The sequence below is a fragment of the Leucoraja erinacea genome, chromosome 2 (genome assembly GCF_028641065.1).
Source record: "Leucoraja erinacea ecotype New England chromosome 2, Leri_hhj_1, whole genome shotgun sequence".
Classification (NCBI taxonomy): domain Eukaryota; kingdom Metazoa; phylum Chordata; class Chondrichthyes; order Rajiformes; family Rajidae; genus Leucoraja; species Leucoraja erinaceus.
This window is the reverse complement of record NC_073378.1, coordinates 5028585-5041632: the sequence shown is the minus strand read 5'-3', so window position 1 is coordinate 5041632 and position 13048 is coordinate 5028585. Positions and strand designations below refer to the sequence as shown.

General features: G+C 42.2%; 1 protein-coding gene across 1 annotated transcript; it reads left to right on the top strand.

The window, feature by feature from the left end:
* Window positions 1-556: 556 nt before the first annotated feature.
* On the top strand, window positions 557-11820 carry mettl6 (methyltransferase 6, methylcytidine). Its single transcript, XM_055651061.1, has 6 exons — window positions 557-774; window positions 4168-4530; window positions 5738-5872; window positions 7398-7568; window positions 9009-9150; window positions 11088-11820. Exons 2-6 carry the CDS (start codon window positions 4192-4194, stop codon window positions 11240-11242), a joined length of 942 nt encoding a protein of 313 aa, XP_055507036.1. The 5' UTR covers window positions 557-774; window positions 4168-4191; the 3' UTR covers window positions 11243-11820.
* Window positions 11821-13048: the final 1228 nt, after the last annotated feature.

Here is a 13048-nt window from a genome sequence, read left to right as displayed (position 1 = left end):
GCGCATGCGCGCGCTCCGGTTCTATAGAGAGGAGAGGGAGAGAGGAGAGAGAGGGAGAGGGAGAGAGCGCATGCGCGCGCTCCGGTTCTGCAGGGAGAGGGAGAGATAGAACGCATGCGCGTGTACCGGTTCTACCAGGGAGAGAGAGAGGGAGAGAGCGCATGCGCGCGCTCCGGTTCTGCCAGAGAGAGCGCATGAGTTCAACCGAGAGATAGAGCGCATGCGCGTGTTCCGGTTCCGCCAAGAGAGAGCGCATGCGCGCGCTCCGGTTCAGCCGAGAGAGATAGAGCGCATGCGCGCGCTCCGGTTCCGCCAAGAGAGAGCGCATGCGCGTGTTCCGGTTCTGCAGAGAGCGAGAGAGAGATAGAGCGCATGCGCGCGCTCCGGTTCACCTCCCCTCGCTTGGCAGCAGAGGGCTGGGAGTGCGCGCATGCGCTCGTTCCAGTCTCTCGGCGGGCCGGGAACTCACGCATGCGCACAGACCACCCTCTCTGCAGACGGGTGGAGAGCACGCATGCGCACGTCCCGGTTCTGCCGTGCGGCTGCGCCGTCAAGTGGGGGAAGTGGTTGTTCACCCACCAGTGGGAGGACGGGCCCGGCCTTTCGTTATTTATCCTTATGCTGATATTCCCCACCCGGTGCTTCGGTATCTTTTCAGCTTTTTCGTTATTGCCGAATGCTTATCTTAAAGACTACATCCACCACTGACTGAGGATATGATATTTTCCGTCTAGTAGTGGCTGTGGTCTGGGCCTACTTTAACAGGGACAGCTGGTATGTTCTTTTTGGTTTTTATCCATTTACTTGCCTGAGAGTTTATTTTTCCGTATTTCTTGAATTTCTGTAACGGCATCCAACTTGATAAAACAATTATTCCAATCGGTCTGAAGAAGGGTCTTGACCGGAAACATTGTCCGCCCATTCCCTCTGCAGGTGATGACTGACCCGCTGAGTTTCTGCAACAATGTTTTATCTTTGGCCAAACTGATCTGATGAAGGGTCTCAACCCGAAACATCACCTATTCTCTCTCCCCACCACCACAATGGTAGTTTAACATTCTTTTCCGTTTGTTTTCTCCTCTTCCTCAGCCAACAATGGACCTTGGTGGGCTCTTTGGTTGGCTATCAATGCCGACTTTGCTTTGTTCATACCTCTAGTTTTCCTCTCCCCTGACGGTCTGAAGAGTGGTCTCAACATGACATGCCACTAGTTCCTTTCCCCCAGAAAATCCCTTTTCCTTCCTGTGTCTTCACAATCCTTTTACACCTTTTCCCTCTTCACCCAGTCACTGGGCTTTCGCTATCAAGAGCTCTCCTTATGTGACCTGTCCATGTACTCCAAAGATGCTGCATAACCCGCTGAGTTATTCCAGCACTTTGTGTTGTACCGTTGATCTATAGAAACGTAGAAAATAGGTGCAGGAATAGGCCATTCAGCTCTTTGAGCCAGCATCGCCATTCAATGTGATCATGGCTGATCATCCAAAATCCATACCCCGTTACTGCTTTCACCCCATATCCCTTGATTCTGTTAGCCCTAAGAGCTCTAACTCTCTAGAATATATCAATGATGTGGATAATATATCCAAAGTAAAAAAACTAAAAATGGTCAGCAGTTCCATGGTTCATCCTGGTTTGCAGAGGTGACAAAACCTATCAGGTCATAAGGAATAGGAGTAGAATAAGACCATTCGGCCCATCAAGTCTACTCTGCCATTCAATCATGGCTGATCTATCTCTGCCTCCTAGCCCCATTCTCCGGCCATCTCCCCATAACCTCTGACACACCCGTACTAATCAAGAATCTATTTCTGCCTTAAAAATATCCACTGACTTGGCCTCCACATCCTTCTGTGGCAATGAATTCCACAGATTCACCACACTCTGACTAAAGAAATCCCTCTTTCACTATTCTGTATGTTTCAATGAGGTCCCCCCTCAATCTTCTAAACTCCAGTGAGTACAGGCCCATTGCCGACAAACGCTCATCGTAGGTTAACCTACTCATTCCTGGGATTATTCTTGTAACATCCTCTGAACCCTCTCCAGAGTCAGCACATCCTTCCTCAGAAATGGTGCCCAAAATTGCTCACAATATTCCAAATGCGGCCTTACCAACAAATCATAGAGCCTCAACATCATCCCTGATTTTGTATACAAGCCCTCTTGAAATAAATTATTGAATTTGCTTTCTTTACTACTAATTCAACTTGCAGATTAACCTTTTGGGAATGCTGCACCAGCACACTCAAGTCCCTTTGCACCTCGCATTTCTGGATTCTCACCCCATTTAGAAAATAGTCTACTCATTTTTTCTTACTACTAAAATGCATGACTCCACACTTTGCTGCACTATATTCCATCTACCACTTCTCTGCCCACTTTCCCTGTCCCCCTGTCCAAGTCCTTCTACGGAGTGCCTGCTTTCTCTACACTACCTGCTCTACTACCTATTTTCGTATCGTCCGCAAACTTTGCCACAAAGCCTTCAATACCCTCGTCCAAATCATTATTATAAAATGTGAAGAGTAGCGGCCCCAGCACCGACCCTTGCGGATCTCCACTTGTCACTGGCAGCCAACCAGAAAAAGCCCCCTTTATTGCCACTCTTTGTCTTCTGCCATCCGGCCAACCTGCTATCCATGCTAGTATCTACCCTTTGATACAATGGGCTCTCATCTTCCTAAGCGGCCTAACGTGTGGCACCTTATCAAAGGCGTTCTGAAAATCTAAGTAAACAACATCTCTGACTCCTTTGTCCTGCTTACTTCTTCAAAGAATTCCAGCAACTTGGTGGCAGTGTGAGTTGTGAGGTTGCTGAGAGGCTTTGGGCTCTGACTGATTTAAGTTGAAGGCAGATGGAAGAATCTGAGATCAGCCTTTTTGGTAGTGAAAATACAAGCTATTGGTGTGGAAATAGATCTAGGTATCTTTGCAAAGGAAGCACTAAAAAGTAATGTTTACGGAGAGTCAAGAGTCAGATTATTATCACGTGTAGCAACAATAAAACAATGAATGTCAGCAAGACACAGAAGATAGTGATCAACTTCAGGAAGGGAAGCGGTATACATACACAATCCCCAGTCTGCATTGACGGTGCCGAAGTATATGTGGTTGAAAACATCAAATTTCTAAGAGTCTATAACACCCAACAAATTCTGGACTACCCAAATTGATGCAACAACCAAGAAAGCGCACCTCTACTTCCTTAGAAGGCAGAGGAAGTTTGGCATGTCCCCTACAACTCTTTCACTTCGACTGATGCACCATAGAAAGCATTTCATCAGGATGCATCACAGCTTGGTTTGGGAACAGCTCCATCCAAACTACAAGAAATTGCAGCAAATTGAGGATGCAGCCCAGATCATCACACTAACCAACCTCCCTCATATTGACTTAATTTATACCTCACCCTGCCTCGGCAAGGCCAGAAACACCATCAAAGACAAGTCGTACCCCCTCTTTTCCCCTCTCCTACCACTCCCTCTTCTCCCTTCTCAGGCAAAAAGTACAGAAGTGTGAAAACGCACACCTCCAGATTCAGGGATAGTTTCTTCCCAGCTGTTATCAGGAAACTGATTTATCCTACCACAACCAGAGAGCAGTGCTGAACTACTATCTATCTCTTTGGTGACCTCAGACTATCCTTGATTTACCTTGCACTAAACGTTATTCCCCTATCATGTATCTGTATGCTGTAAATGGCTCGATTGTAATCGTGTATTGCCTTTATGCTGACTGGAAAGCATGCAACAAAAGCTTTTCACTGTACCTCGGTAAACGTGACGATAAACTAAACTGAAATTCTTATTTGCAGCAGCATAACAGGCCTATAAACACAATACACATAGATAATGTATAATAAACAGACAAATTTACGAGGAAAAAAAGTTTAAAGTCCTATTGCAGCCGAAGACAGTCGCAAGTTTTGTGGTATGTGTTGAAGAGCTTGATTGTTGTTGGGAAGAAACTACTCTTGAATGTTTTTACAGTTTTCCGTGATTGTAATTCTTGAGATGGTTGAACTGATAACTTGTTACTCATGGGAGATATTCTGTAAATATGTGAAAAAATCTGCAACAATAGTTTTTATTATATTTTTATTCAGTGTTGAATAATCTGGAATTCAAATACACTAGGATCTAAAGTTTGTTTTTCCTCTTGAAGCTTGACTGGAATTTTGAAAAAACGATGAATTATGATGTGGAGGCAAATGATTCAAGTACTAGTCAAACGCATGCAGCAGAAGGAATGGACAGTTGCTCTCAAGGGAACAACACAATAACAGCAACATCTTCCAAATCAGAAATCCCGTTACATGTAACAGGGAATAGGGGAAGGATCCTTACCCCGGCAGAAGCAGAAAAGCTCATGAAAGACCAGAGCTTTGTGTCAGATTACAAACAAAAAAAACTTGAAAGAGAGGCACAGCGAAACTGGGATTTGTTTTACAAGAGGAACAGCATCAACTTCTTCAAAGATAGACATTGGACAACCAGGGAGTTTGAAGAGCTGAAATCATGTAGAGACGTAAGTAATGTTCAATAAATTAATCCAGAGCAGTGAGATATATATAGCTGTGTTTCAACAATTTGGTTCACTTTTAAATGCAATCTGAAATGGCTCAGCAAGCGATTCAATTAGAGGTTAATTGGGGATGGTCAAAACTGTTGGCCTTGCCAGTGATGTACTGATTAAGGATTTGATCCCATTCTACCATTTCTAATGGTCCTATTACAGCCAAAAACATCTCTAGCAATGGTATATAGAAACATAGTAATTAGGTGCAGGAGTAGGCGATTCGGGTTCGAGCTTTTAACCATTCAATATGAAATGGCTGATCATCATGCTCAGATCCCGTCAATTTCTCTCCATACCCCCGAGGTTAGCCACAAGGGCCACATCTAACGCCCTCTTACTTATAGCCCATGAACTGGCCTCGACTACCATCTGTGGCAGAGAGTTCCAGAGATTTGATCTCTGTGTGAATTTCTAATAGTCTCGGTATTAAAGCCAAAAACCCTTATCTTAGCTGTGAATTGTCCTGGACTTCCCATATCCTGCTGCCTGCATCAACTTTCCCAGTCCCTTGTTATGACCAGCATAATAAGAAATCCCATGCTTGCTCCTTTTTCATTGCCTGTTTCATCATGGTTCTGCCTACCCTTGTTTACATACTGTTTCCAACAAAGTTAGCACAGGCTGGAGGTCCTTTTCTCTGTCTATTGACATCAGGAGCTTTATCTCTCTAGCACTGTTAAATCGATCATGACGATTTACACAAGTGCTTACCAAATAATTAATAAATGAACATGGATTTTGCCTACTGAAAACTGAATCCATATTGTCATGAATGCCATACTCTCACTTGTAAGTTCCAATTGTTCATTCAGGTCAAATCTGATGGTACTCAACGTTTTTTTTTAAATATAGCTTTGTGTTCTGTTCTCTCTCCACCACCAATATTACTTTCCTCTGCCTCAACGGTAATGGCAACTCTTTTGATTGGAGCTTCAATTTATCTCCTTTGCTGCTGATCTATTAATGACATGCCTTTACACCTTTCTAGTTTCAGTCTGTTACTGAAGCTCATCACCATTCCACTCATTTTCTTAATCTCTTTTTTTAAACCATGTGCCTAGATATCTCTTCTGTCTTTGGTTTGATGTCCATTCTTTATTATGTGAAGCACAGTGTACCCTTGTATTATGGTAATGTTGTAAATTCTCTCTTGCAGCTTGAGCATCGGCAACTGATTGTCTTGGAAGCAGGCTGTGGAGTTGGAAACTCTTTATTCCCTCTGTTGGAGTGTGATCTGAATGTTTTCATTTATGCTTGCGACTTCTCTCCACGAGCTGTAGAATTTGTGAAGGTACAATAAAAAGCATTTTAATATAAATATTTCTGACATGTGTATTGACACTTTTGTTATTTATATTTTTGCTGCTGAAAATCTTCAAGGTGAAACATATATTAAACGTAGTATGGTGGAGGTATCCTGCGCAATAAGGTGGGACAGTGGTGCAGTGGGGGTGGCATGCTGGCGCAGCGATAGAGTTGCTGCCTAACAGTGCCAGAGACCTGGGTTCGATCCTGACTACGGGTACTGCCTGTACGGAGTTTGTATGTTTTCCCCGGGTACCCCCACACATCAAAGATGATACGATACGATAGAACTCTATTTATCCCAGGATGGAAATTGATCAAACCAGTCTGTTGTTGAAGGTACTCCTCAGGTTGACCAGTGTGTCATGGAGGGGATGCTCTGCAGCTAGTATTGGTCCAGGATGCTCGGCCCTTCGCACCGTTCAATATGATCATGGCTGAGCATCCAACTCAGTATCCCGTCCTGCCTTCCAAGACCACCCTCCCATGAACATCTAACTCCCTCTTAAATCCCCAATGAACTGGCCTCAACTACCCTCTAGGCAGGAGTTCCAGGATTTCTCTGTGTGAAAACAGTTATAGGTTTGTAGGTTAAAGCTGGATTCCTGGACTAAAGATTGTAAGATTGACCCTAGTGTGTAGGATAGTCCTAGCGTACGGGGAGCACTGGTTGGTGCGAGACTCAGTGAGCTGATGGGCCTGGTTCCGCACTGTATCTCTAAACTACAGTAAAGAAACATAATTTGTACAGATGATAAATTGCAGCTATGTTAGTGCAGAAGTAAATGCAATCACTGAAACAAGAAGGGCAAACAAAATTATCTACGTTGTTATACCATTTAAGAATGAAAAACGCGTCGAAGTGTTTCTGAAGAAGGTTCCCGATCTAAAACCTCACATCCATCTTCTCCAGGAATGCTGCCTAACCCACTGAGTTACTTCAGCACGTTGTATCTTTTTAGATCAAATTACTTTATAGGCAACTGAAGTACTTTTGAATGTTGACAATATTGTAATGAAAAACACCATGGTCTCTATATGTACACTTGGATTCTTCACATAACGATCTTTCTCACACAGAGAGTTGTGAGTTTGTGGAATTCTCTGCCTCAAGGTGGAGGCTGGTTCTCTGGATACTTTCAAGAGAGAGCTAGATAGGGCTCTTAAAGATAGCGGAGTCAGGGGATGTGGGGAGAAGGCAGGAACAGGGTACTGATTGGGGATGATCAGCCATGATCACATTAAATGGTGGTGCTGGCTCAAAGGGCCGAATGGTCTACACCTGCAATTATTGTCTATGGATGTTAGAAACTAGCTATCAACTGAATGTATCTGCTTTGTTAAGACAAGCAATTTACTCAAATTCTGAGATTTTTTGCACCGAATGAAGTATTTAATATCAGCAGCACGTTAACGCTGATATTATTCCATTTTGTGTTACAGGGGACTATTGTTGTGAACATTTTTCACAGAACATTTTTCATTGATTGCAATTTTTTTTATTTTTAAAGGAAAATCGCTTATATAACACTGAACGATGCAAAGCCTTTCAGTGTGATCTGACAAAAGATAATTTACTGGAGAATGTGCCTGCTGACTCAGTGGATGTGGTTATGCTGATTTTCGTGCTCTCCTCCATTCATCCTGAGAAGATGCAGCTGGCTCTAGAAAATATTTATAAAGTAAGTAACAAGCTCGCTTTTATTCGACAATCCAATCCAAACTTAGAATGTTTTCTATGGTGCATCGGAGGTTGAGGGGAGACCTGAAAGAAGTGTATAAAATTACATGAGGCATTGATTACATCAGGGTAGACAATCGGATACTTCGGAATTAAACCGATTTACAAACTGGGTGATGGGTGGGTAGAGAAATGAAGCAGGTATATCAACACTTTTTGTTTTTTCCGTTTTTGTCTTTTTATTTCTCTACGGTTTTCCTATTTATTTATTTATTTTTAAATAGGTGCAGGAGTAGACCATTCGGCCCTTCGAGCCTGCACCACCATTCAATATGATCGTTGCTGATCATCCAACTCAGTAACCTGTACCTGCCTTCTCTCCATACCCCCTGATCCCTTTAGCCACAAGGGCCACATCTAACTCCCTCTTAAATATACCCAATGAACTGGCCTCAACCACCTTCTGTGGCAGAGAATTCCACAGATTCACCACTCTCTGTGTAAAAAATGTTTTTCTCATCTCGGTCCTAAAAGACTTCCCCCTTATCCTTAAACTGTGACCCCTTGTTCTGGACTTCCCCAACATCGGGAACAAGCTTCCTGCATCTAGCCTGTCCAACCCCTTAAGAATTTTGTAAGTTTCTATAAGATCCCCCCTCAATTTTCTAAATTCTAGCGAGTAAAAGCCGAGGCTATCCAGTCTTTCTTCATATGAAAGCCCCTCTATGTCGAATAACAGTTTTACTTACTCACTCTTTGACTACACTCATTTGGTAGTTTAGGGGTTCTATTCTTACACATTCACTTTCTCTTTCATTCTCTTTTTTTCTTGCTCTTTTTCTCTTCTATTTCTGTCTTGCTATTTTTCTATTTCATCTTTGCTAAAATTAAAATTGAAGCTGTACAATAAATGTATTATGTCATACGCTTTTGTACACTGCTTGTAATAAAAATATTTAAAAAATAAAATAAAAGAACAATCGGAAACTTTTTCCTGTGGTGGAAATACTAAAGGGCATAGCTTCAAGGGGGAGAAAGTTTAAAGGAAATGTGCAGGAGAGGTTCTTTTACGCAGGGAATGGTGGGTGACTAGAACCAGCTGGTGGCAGAAGTAGATACGATAGTGGAATGTAAGAAGCTTCTCAATATGCATATAGAATTCTGGGAATGGAGGGATGGGGATCACATGCAGGCAGACGAAGACCAACTCAGCATCAAGTTCGTTACAGAGACGATCGACCAAAAGGCTGTTGATGTGATGTACTGTTCTATGTTCTATTCTGCTGTAACATTGAACAGAGTTTTAAAAATCAATTAGAATGTTCCTCAGTGTTTTAATACAGGTGAAGTACTCAAGTAGTCACACTTTTTATTTGGGAGTGCGTTATGATAAAAAAAAAAGATACCAACCGTGAGTTTGATTGTTATGTTTGTCGAGCAGATACTAAAACCAGGTGGATGCATCTTATTTAGAGATTATGGACTGTATGACCACGCCATGCTCAGATTCAAATCTGGCCATAAGCTTGGCCCAAACTTTTATGTTCGACAAGATGGAACCAGGTCCTTCTTTTTTTCCGATGGTAAGAGTTTATTATTTACATTTTAGGAGAGAGTTGGATTTAGCTCTTAGGGCTAAGGGAATCAAGGGATATGGGGGGAAAAGCTGGAATGGGGTACTGATTTTGGATGATCAGCCATGATCCTATTGAATGGCGGTGCAGGCTCGAAGGGCCGAATTGCCTACTCCTGCACCTATTTTCTATGTTTCTATTTAGGATTTTTCTTTTAAGAATCTTAACAACTATTATACATTTGCATACAAATTTCATACAGGTCCACCACCGATTTTCCGGCAACCGGTGGTCCGGTTCCTCCCTTTAATCCCGACCAAATCCCCCGCCCTTCCTCAGAAGTGGCCCCCAGAAATGTGGCGCCTAGGCCGGGTGAGGCGGCCAAACTTGACCTCATCGGACTTCCATGCCATTCGGCGGGTCGGATTTTCCCCCTGCAACCAGGACTCTGAGCCTCGGCCTGGCTGGATCCTACATATCCAACATATTCCTCAACCAATCAACGTCAAATTTGCCATCTTTGGCCGAGGCACTGGGGCTCTATCTTTATTTTTGCTTCATTAGTAGATTAGCAACCAATCCTTCGGTGCCTTCATATCATTTATATAAATTGTCAAAAGTCAAAGCCCCAGCCCTGATCCCCATGGTACAACATTCATTATATTGTGCCAGCCAGAAAAGACCATTTAGATTATTCCGTTTCTTATTAACTAGCCACTCTTCTATCCATTCCAATTTATTCCCACAGCATGAGCTTCCTCACAATTCTATGCTACCTCAATTCCAGTGACTGGGATTCAATCCTGACTGCTGGTGTTGTCTGCATGAGTTTGCACATTCTCCCTGCGATCGCCTATGTTCCCTTTGAGTTATCTTGCTCACAAATCCCATTCCTCCACACATTTTGCCCTCACACCCTCTAATTTCCTTGTTACTCATGTACACTAGGTATAATTTACAATAGCCAATTAACCTAGCCTCCAAAACCAATTCTTTATGTATCATATCCTACCTGTTGTATTGGCACAGTGGTGTATATAGTCTGCATGCAGTGGTGTTGAGAGAGGTTCATAACCATGATATCTCAAAATATCATTTTATATGTGGACATTGAAATTTCCTGTGGTTTCCCACCTACTGCCCTGCTTAGCTCATGAATGACTACCCCTTCACATTAAATATCATATAACCATATAACAATTACAGCACGGAAACAGGCCATCTCGACCCCTCTAGTCCGTGCCGAACACATAATCTCCCCTAGTCCCATATACCTGCGCTCAGACCATAACCCTCCATTCCCTTCCCATCCATATAACTATCCAATTTATTTTTAAATGATAAAAAGGAACCTGCCTCCACCACCTTCACTGGAAGCTCATTCCACACAGCTACCACTCTCTGAATAAAGAAGTTCCCCCTCATGTTACCCCTAAACTTCAATCCCTTAATTCTCATGTCATGTCCCCTTGTTTGAATCTTCCCTACTCTCAGTGGGAAAAGCTTTTCCACGTCAACTCTGTCTATCCCTCTCATCATTTTAAAAACCTCTATCGTCCCCCCTTAACCTTCTGCGCTCCAAAGAATAAAGCCCTAACTTGTTCAACCTTTCTCTGTAACTTAGTTGCTGAAACCCAGGCAACATTCTAGTAAATCTCCTCTGTACTCTCTCTATTTTGTTGACATCCTTCCTATAATTAGGCGACCAAAATTGTACACCATACTCCAGAATTGGCCTCACCAATGCCTTGTACAATTTTAACATTACATCACAACTTCAATACTCAATGCTCTGATTTATAAAGGCCAGCACCTGGGAGATGCATATCACCTGGGAGATGCAGTAAACGCAACAAAGGAATAGAATGTGTTTAACAAAAAGTATTTATTTCATGGAACTTATTTCTGTCTGTATTCATTTTTATAATTTTGTACATTTTTACCAGACTATGTGGCACAACTCTTGGCATCTTCCGGTTACGAGGTGTTAATGAACGACTATGTTTCCCGAGTGACTGTTAATAAGAAGGAAGATCTGTGTGTTCCAAGAGTTTTCCTTCAATGCAAATTTAAGAAGTCAAAAAAAATCGCTGAGCATTGAAGTGATTTCAACTGCTGATTTTTAAAAAGGTTTCAATGTTTCACTTAGACAAACTTTGTAGAACCAGTAGAACTGAAATGGTGAATTCCATTCAATTCAGAGATACACCACAGAAACAAGCCATTCAACCCACCGAGTCCATGCTGACCAAGATGCCCCATCTCTGCTCGTCCCACCTGCCTGCGTTTGACCCACATACCTCTAAACCTTTCATATCCATGTACACGTCTAAATGTCTTGGAGGAATAGTAAAGGAAAGTTGGAAGAGTGAGAAGATCATTTGTTGCTTTTATGCTCATTCCAATGGCTGACATGGTGAAAAATATTGAATTTATTTGAAAGTATGATCATTGCAAAAAGAAATGTTAAAACAAATTATGCGTGTTCCAAGATTAGAATTTTAGGAAAAGTTCTATCACTTGTTTAATTCACTTTTGTAAAGTGTATATGTTGAAGTTTTACAAACTTTCCTCATACTTTGTTTTAATAAACTATATATTTTTAAAGTACAATTCATTCTTCTTTGAAACAATTTTCAGCATTTATTAATTGCAAAATAAATATTGAATTTAGACTTACTGATTTATGTTTCCCAAATTTTTCAAAGCATTCTTTGTATTACATCTAGATTTAAATTCACTTAAAATGCTATATACTTTTTGCTGGCATAGCACATTCCATCGAATGTGTAAAAGTAGGGAAACTGAATTAGACTTGCCATGTAAATGCCATAGTAAATAGAGCACATTAGAGCCAAATACAAGGCACACGCACATGGGCACAAACTATGCCCGCCTCTTTGTCGGGTACATCGAACAATCTTTGTTTGTGACGTACCAGGGCACTATCCCCAAACTCTGCCTCTGCTACATCGACGACTGCCTTGGTGCTACTTCCTGCACCCACACACAACTCACTGACTTCATGTCCTCATTCTCCAGGGAACGCGGGTTCCCTTCTACTACAGATGAGGCTCTCACCGGGGTCTCTTCTATACCCTGTAACTCTGCTCTCACTCCCCATTTACCCACTCGTAACAAGGGCAGAGTCCCCCTTGTCCTCACCTTCCACCCTACTGGCCGTCACGTACAACAAATAATCCTCTGACATTTTTACCACTGAAAAAGCTACTTATCTTAACTACTAAACCAGGTTCGCTTCTTAATAAACAGACACCACACAAACTGTTTGGTAGACCAGTTCAAAACTTTACTTAACATCGGCCGATGGAAGGGAGGGAGAACTCCAGTCAAGTGACCAACACAGACACTTGACTGTCCTCCGTCCACCTCCCTTAACAACAGAAATACATTGCCTTAAATAGGTTGTTTTTGTCCCCTTAGCACATTCCACAGACATTAGTCATGGTCAGAGGTACTGGAAAAGGTTTCCACAGAATGCATCACATCAAACCTTTTTTTTACATGGTACAAGATATACTAAAAACATTGGCCATTTGCTTTATCTCCAAATAGACCACCCTAGCTCTTTTCGCTGCTTCCTCTGTCATTTGGTCCCTCATAAACATAGGTCATTTGTTTACAAAGATGTGACTGGCTATTTCTCTCTTCCTTTATTGCCTCCTCCCCATAAACATTGGTCATTTGGTTTATGGCATCTTACTTCAAAGATATCTCTAGCTCCGTCTCTCTGCCTGTCACTTGGGAGACAATGTTATAGGATTTATTATCTCACACACACCGCAACCTAAGGCAAGCCTAATTTGACACTAAATATAAGCTGTAAGCTAGCCCAGAAACCAATTTAATATCTTCTTATATTTTTAACTAAAATTCGGCTTCATCA